Source organism: Babesia bigemina, scaffold Bbigscaff_71049 (genome assembly GCF_000981445.1).
Source record: "Babesia bigemina genome assembly Bbig001, scaffold Bbigscaff_71049".
Taxonomy (NCBI): Eukaryota; Apicomplexa; class Aconoidasida; order Piroplasmida; family Babesiidae; genus Babesia; species Babesia bigemina.
Genome location: NW_012237214.1, coordinates 1 through 7,432, shown reverse-complemented (window position 1 = coordinate 7,432; position 7,432 = coordinate 1). Strand labels below are relative to the sequence as shown.

The 7,432-nt window shown below is 44.5% G+C and overlaps 2 protein-coding genes across 2 annotated transcripts; both read right to left on the bottom strand.

Moving 5' to 3' along the window:
• Positions 1 to 2: 2 nt before the first annotated feature.
• On the bottom strand, positions 3 to 3,303 carry BBBOND_0003440 (hypothetical protein, conserved; the record flags this gene model as incomplete). Its single annotated transcript, XM_012915177.1, is given in 2 exon segments — positions 3 to 1,499; positions 1,519 to 3,303. Coding segments are annotated over 2 exon segments (3,282 nt in total), but the record flags the coding sequence as incomplete, so codon positions are not given.
• A 1,702-nt stretch (positions 3,304 to 5,005) lies between these two features.
• BBBOND_0003430 (hypothetical protein, conserved) lies at positions 5,006 to 7,432 on the bottom strand (the record flags this gene model as incomplete). The annotated part of the gene is made up of 1 exon (XM_012915176.1): positions 5,006 to 7,432. A coding segment is annotated over one exon (2,427 nt), but the record flags the coding sequence as incomplete, so codon positions are not given.

Sequence of the window (7,432 nt, the reverse complement as noted above, 5' to 3'; positions counted from 1 at the left end):
AGACATTGAATAACAACTAGGACATTATTGTTCGGTTTTTCGGATATACAAGAATTAAGATGCGAATTTGCTTTTGCGGAGGGAACTACTGTTATGAGCTTCTTAAATATATCTTCACCGATCATTTTTGAAGACCATCTCAATTCGCCATCTTGCTTCCGACCGTCGTTACTAGGAATGGTAAAACCGCAATTCTTCAAGAGGCGACCGAGTTCGTTGATTTCATCTCCAACCCCTTCGTAAATAAGAGTGTCTCTACACGCGCCATCTGTACTGTTACATTCTTGTTTCAAGTGATGTAAATCGTAGTTCAGAATCTCTAGTGCGCTTAGGAAAACCTTCGAGCACTGCTTACCGTAGCTAGTTAGATTAACAATCCAGTCATCTCTATCGGGACTGATTTCGTGCCTAGCGTCAAGAAGATCGCCGGTAAACTTCTCACTATCATAGGCCGATATGTAGACCTTTTTCAGTTCTCTAATGAACGGCAAAAGTCCGGAACCAATGCTATCTAAAACTGCAGTATTCGGATTATCATAGCCGTCTGGTTTCAGCTTTAATGTCGCTGATTCAAGTGCGTCGAGTTTTTGTGGCACCTTGTAATCGTACCGCTTCCTCTCGGTAATGTGATTGAGAAGATCGCTCAGTGAATCGAATAACATTTTGAGTTTATCAGTATTTACGGTTTCAGAGCCCGAAGGTGCAGGATTTTTCTTTTTGTTATTCTCCTTATGTTCTCTTTGAATTTCGTCGTTGACGTAGGTGGTGACGGTGCTGAAGCAGCTAAGGAAGTTAGATGACAGCACTTCGACTTTTTCGTAACTCTTAAGATTATTCACAATTCCCTCCTGGAAGTATCTCATGAAACCTTTATAACCTCTGTACCTGTCCCTATCGATTTCGTCCGGCAAAGGTTGTAGCTGTTCCGTTGCCTTTTTATGAAACGCCTGCAAAAAGCTCTTCACTGCGGCACCGTACTGCATCTGGGCGTGAAGGTATATAAGGTTTTTGAATTTTTCGACTTCTTTATCCGACTCTCGTTTTAAATATCTAGCGTAGTAATCTTCGGCTTGTTTGGCTCCTTTTTGGAGGAATTCCTTGACCTTGTGTATGGGCTTAGCTACAAGTTCGCTGTGCAGATCGCCAAGTTCAGTGAAGATTTTTTTGATGCTGTCGTTTGCATTCCCAGCTCCATTAGTGTATTGTTTGAAGCGTTCGTCTTTTAATTTCTTCAAATTCTGCTTGCTGTATTCAGCAGCTTGTTTAATGGCGCCGCAGAGCTCATTGAGGTTTCGGATTACGATGTTGGCTTGGCTTTCAATGCCTGCTCTTGCCGCTTGCGCTTGTTTTTCAAGCGATTCGAGATTGTTGTCGATCTTACTAAGAATTCCGGTAATAACGTTCGTCTGGATTTCATGTTGTAATTTATCCACACCTTTTCTTACAGCCTCTTTGATAAGATCGCGTAAAAAGTTTTTTATTGAATTGTCGTTGACTTTCTCTTTTAACAAATTATACAATATGGTGACCTAGACTGCCGAGCGTACCGTTTCCCGGGGCAATCTGCATAGAAAGATTCTGGGCCAGTCCGTGAATACCGCTTATACTATCACTCAACTTCTCAATTTGCGACGTCCGTGTAAACTGACCAAGTTCCGTAGCTGCTTTATTGGTAGCTTTTGTAAGTAGGTCTAAGACCGTTGAGACAGCCCATGTAAGATAGGTTTTGGTGTGAGACGGATCTATCCTGATTTTCTGTTTAACTTCCTGATCTATTTGCTGTATGATTCTTGGACCCATAGCTGCCACGTCAGTGGTAGCCAAAGTGACAAGGCACTGTTGTACAGCTTCCATATTACTTTTAACATCTTGTTCGCTTACTACCACACGCTGAACAACACTCTTCATCTCACTCGTTATTTTATCTTTCACAATCGCTATGGCAGTATTCAGATTTTGCGCATCAGAGTGAGGCCCATTTGCTCTCAACTGCCCTCTAGCCACATTTGATTTAACATACAATGCGACCCACTTCTTAATACCTTCACTCTCAACAATTTCTCCAACCATGTTCTCAATGGCGATTCTAAATCTGTTTTCAAACCCTGAAGCATACGTCCCTATTTGCTTAACTATGTCAGCGAGTGAACACGGTTTGCCACTCTGCGTGGTAATTGGATTGGTCAAATTAAAAAGCGCATCACGGATTTTATTTGGCAATTCTATTTTAACACATCCCTCAATTGCCTCTTCAAGATTCTGCTTATACTTATCTATTTCTTGTAAATCCCACCCACTATTTGCACCTTTTTGAAAATCACTCCACTTTTTGTTCTGAACGCTCTGCTTAACGGTCTCATGAAACGTTGCGAGTTTTTTCGCCGCTCCTTCTGCTCCATGCACTTTCTCATATACGTCAATATACTTGTCTTTCAAATTCTCAAACTCCAAGTGTAGCAATCCGGCTTCCTTCTCAATTTGCTCAGCTGTTGATTTGACTAGCTGCGCATATATGCTCTCAGTTCCATTCGCGTGTCCCAACACTATATCAATCTGCTTCTCAGCGTCATTCATGACTCTCTCTGTTTTTTCAATCCATTGCCGTAGTGCTTCTACATAGTCCCGAAACTTTTTGCCAAGGCTCTCCAGCAGAACGAGAATATCTCTCACTAATTTCTTCAAATGCTCGACCAGTTCATTCATATGCTTATCAATTGTCGTATGTAAACGCTTCTTAAGTTTCTCGACCTCTTCATTAAGGAAATCTTTCGTCGCCGTTAACTCCTCCCTTTCCTTTTTAGACAGCTCAGTGAGACGCTTATTCTCATGCTCTATCGTCACACGTACATTTTCGATTTTTTCACGTAAGCTACTATTAAGGTCATTAATCGCGTTTCTATCATCAATGGAATTTGTGTTAATATCTAAACTACTGGTAAAAGTCTCAACATATTTCCAACAGTCCGCCAACTTCTGCTTGACTAACCATTCCGCTTGCCCAATTTGTATTGATTTTCCTGCAACAGCATTAACTATAGTTATTGCACTCACCTCCGTTTCCAGGTTCTTCATATTGCTCTGCATTGTAGTTACAATGCTTCTAACTCTATTGTTAGACCGCTGCACTTCCCTGTTATACTCCGCGATGCGATCAGGCAACTTGGTGAAAAGCGTTTTAAAACCCTCGTGCCCTGAGCAAAGATATTGCTTAATTTCATTACTTACCGAATTTAATGTATTTTTACCGACATTGTATGTCTGAGTGTTTTTCACCGCACCAAGCACTCCACTCAAAAATCCCATCACCCCGTCACACAGCCTATCCAAGTCAGAGTACACAATCCCAGTGCCGTCGTAGCCTTTTGACTCAGAGTTGAAGCCGAGGAAAGTTTCGAGGCCAGAACAAAGATTCTCTAAAAGATTTTGGCAATTGTCATTTTTAGTCAATCCTTCAAGACTCTCTTTAAGTTTTTCAAGCTGAGACAACTTGGAGTCAATGTCCTGCAAGGCTTTCTTAGTAGCATCGTCAGTAAGAGAATGGTCAGTATCAGCAAGTTATTATAATGGTTTAAAGAGGTCATAGCGTTAATAAGACGAACTGATTCGAGATATTTGGAGATAGGGTGAACATGATGGCACATGGCAGTGGCAAGAGGTGGAAGAAGGGAAGTGAAGGGTGACGAGGCACAAGTTATTAGGATGGTTTAAAGAGGTCATAGCGGTATTATTGCGAGGTAATTCGAGGGATGTGGAGTGGATTAAGGAGCGATGTAGAGTGGATAAAGGGGCGATGTGGAGTGAGTTAAGGGGCGATGTGGAGTGGATAAGGGGCGATGTAGAGTGGATAAAGGGGCGATGTAGAGTGGGTTAGGGAGCGATGTAGAGTGGGTTAGGGAGCGATGTAGAGTGGGTTAAGAGGCGATGTGGAGTGGGTTAAGGGGCGATGTGGAGTGGATAAAGGGGCGATGTAGAGTGGTTAAAGGGGCGATGTAGGGTGGATAAAGGGGCGATGTAGAGTGGGTTAAGCGGCGATGTAGAGTGGATAAAGGAGCGATGTAGAGTGGACAAAGGGGCGATGTGGAGTGGATGATAATCACCACTTGTGACCATGTCATCGCTGCCGTGACCATGTCATCGCTGCCGTAACCAAGACATCGCTGCCGTAACCATGTCATCGCTGCCGTGACCATGTCACCGCTGCCGTAACCATCAACTGTCACCGCTGCCGTAACCATCAACTGTCATCGCTGCCGTAACCATGTCATCGCTGCTGTGTCCCTGTCATCGCTGCCGTAACCATTAGTTGGTCAGGTGCTTGGTCACCACTCTGGTCATGGCATTGGTCAGCACATAGGTCACCACTTTGGTCAGCACCTTGGTCAGCACCTTGGTCAACACGTTGGTCAACACTTTGGTCAGCACTTTGGGCAGCACCTTGGTCAGCACATAGGTCACCACTTTGGTCATCACGTTGGTCACCACTTTGGTCAGCACCTTGGTCACCACTTTGGTCATGGCATTGGTCAGCACATTGGTCATGGCATTGGTCAGCCACTAGGTCACCACGTTGGTCAGCACATTGGTCAGCACATTGGTCAGCACGTTGGTCAACACTTTGGTCAGAGCATTGGTCAGCATCTTGGTCAGCCATTAGGTCACCACGTTGGTCAGCACATTGGTCAACACGTTGGTCAGCACTTTGGTCATCACGTTGGTCAGCACTTTGGTCAGCAACTTGGTCAGCACTTTGGTCAACACGTTGGTCAACACCTTGGTCAGCACATTGGTCACCACATAGGTCAACACTTTTGTCGTGGCATTGGTCAACACTTTGGTCAGCATCTTGGTCAGCACATTGGTCAGCATCTTGGTCAACACCTTAGTTAACTACTTCACAATCACATACAATGATTAATGAGTGATTCAAAACATTAGATTACAATCCGTTAGATAGGTGAGTAGGTGATATGCTAGGTGAGTGTAGATAGTAAACACGTGAGTACGATTATGGTTGTAGATAAAACACTTTGCCCAGTTTGTTAACGCGTCCAGCAGCGAGTAGTGATTGAGCAGCTATGCGATGACTCGAGGGACTATGCAAATGCGATTTGATGTGGAGCAGGTCGAGGCGGATGACCATGATGTGGAGGAGGTAGAGGAAAGAGAGGAGCCAGAGGGCCAAGACAAGGTAGGAGAATGGTGCTCTGATGATCCATAAGAAGTTGTCACATTCCTCAAATAATTTGGTGAAGTAGTCGGATTTAAGCACGTTGCTTAATTGCGTGTTGAAATTGCGGCAGTATTTTCTGTCTGTACCGTATATGCTTTTAGTGTATCCAAATGTGAAACCATATTGGTAGAATGTAGGCGTCACGCCACGGCAGCTTATCAATGCGTTGCACGTGCAGTTTAATTCTACGCCATGTGTTCCCGGCTTGCATGAACATTTAGTGCAACCAGAGCTTCCGCAATCTATTTGTTGGAAAGCATCCAGCAAGGATTTCAGGCAGCTGTAGAATGTCCACGGTAGATATATAGCCCATGAGAGGTATAGATCTGAATGCTTCTCAGCAAGGTAATTGTACGCATCGGAAGAAGTTGAGGAGATATAAGGAGCGCATTGGTGCTTCAAATCGGAGCATGGCTTTGTTTCGTTAGGTAGGCAGACACTCCACAAATCGGCATGTTTCGAGTCCTGATGAGATGACAGCTTGCTGGGCTCATTGTTGTGCTTTGTTCCATAGATATCTCTGAGCGCACTTCTCAAGTTGCTCGCATCCTCGACTTGATGTATTGATAGCTTCTTCATTGATTTCTCGAATGCTACTTGAAGACCGTTTATATTTCTTGATGTGTCCGTCTGCCACTTTCCAAAATAGTTCATTGCGAAGCTCATGTGTTCAGCAAGTGTAGATGGCGGTTTTGGCATAAGGCAAAATAGTGTTGTGATATATGAATTGGAGAAGAAATTCTCCAGTGTATCACACAGTTCCTTGCCTGTACGTGACTGGCCGGAGAAACGCCTAAACCCAAGCGGTACCAAACATGACATGCCAGGCTTGGACTTCGGACAGGTTGCGCATTCCGTTTTGCAGCCTATGGTACGCAGCTGATGAGGCAAGTGACCGGGTAAACAGTCATTGAGGTAAGACATTAAAGGAGAAGTTGGCCGGCAATTTGGTTGACTATTTGCCTGGCACGTTGCTTGACCGTTTGGTTCGCACGCTGCTTTGTTAGTTGGATGATCCTTGCATGGCCAGTTGGCACATCCGACCTGTTTACCGTAATGGCAATCAGCCCAGCCGTAGTACGCAGCACGTACGCCGCATTGCCTATACAAGAATCTAAGCGACGGTAATAATCTGTGAAGGACGTCAAGCAGCAGCTGAAGGCAATCTTCACCTTTAGGCGGGTAATGAAGATTTAGTGCATTGCTGCAGTAGTCGACGGCGTACATGGAGTACGCGTCTCCGGTGCCGAGGATTCTTGCCAGAACATCGTATGATTTCGAGCAAAGACGTGTTATTGCTTTTTGCGTGTCATCATATGACATGTTGTACGGGTGCGCCGGTATGGAGTCTTGTCTCATGTCTGAAACTGTGATTTCATGGCCTTCATCTTCAACCGCGACCTGCTTACTTGGATCTTCGAATAGGTCACTCACAGCTCCACTCAGCATATCTTCATACACTGCATTGCACGGTAACCCAGAGAGCCAACAGAGCATTTCGAATACGTTGCATGGTCGTCTCTTGGCAGTGAAAGTGGAGATGTGCCTGACTTGGTAATAATCCGTAAGGTAGTCGTTAAGCTTTTCAAGAGCATTTTTGAATCCCTTGTTGGAGTTGTAAACAGTATTTAATTGCCCGGCAAGTAAACTATGTACTTTTGTTCCTTGCATACTAATTTTGTCCTGCAATTCACCGTTTTGTTCACCTCGGTCGGATATACAGTATCCTTGCTTGCTGAAAAAGCTGCCAAGTTCAGTTGATTTGTTAATTTGCATATATTTACATGTGCGATAACAATATTTCCTTAATACACTTAATACGTGATGAAGTGTGGAGAACAATGTCAGACATACTTTTGCGCATTTTTTGCCGTCATCGGTTACTTTTTGATTTCTTGCATCTACTATTATGATATCCTCCCCTCCATCATACCCGTTCACATACACCCGCTCCATCTCCTGCACAAACCCCTGCAGCCCCGCTCTGACCGCATCGAGCAGCTCCGGGTGCCGGGGGTTGGCGAAGGCGGAGGGGTGGAGAGAGGTGAGGGAGGAGGAGAGGGATTCATGCTTTTTGGTGTAAGTATGATCAAATATATGTGTTCTGGGTGGTTTAGTGTCGATTTTGAGGTGGTCGAGTAATTTGTTGAAATTAGTGTTGACATCGCTGAGGAGTTGGACGTTGGGGTTGGTGTACAGAGG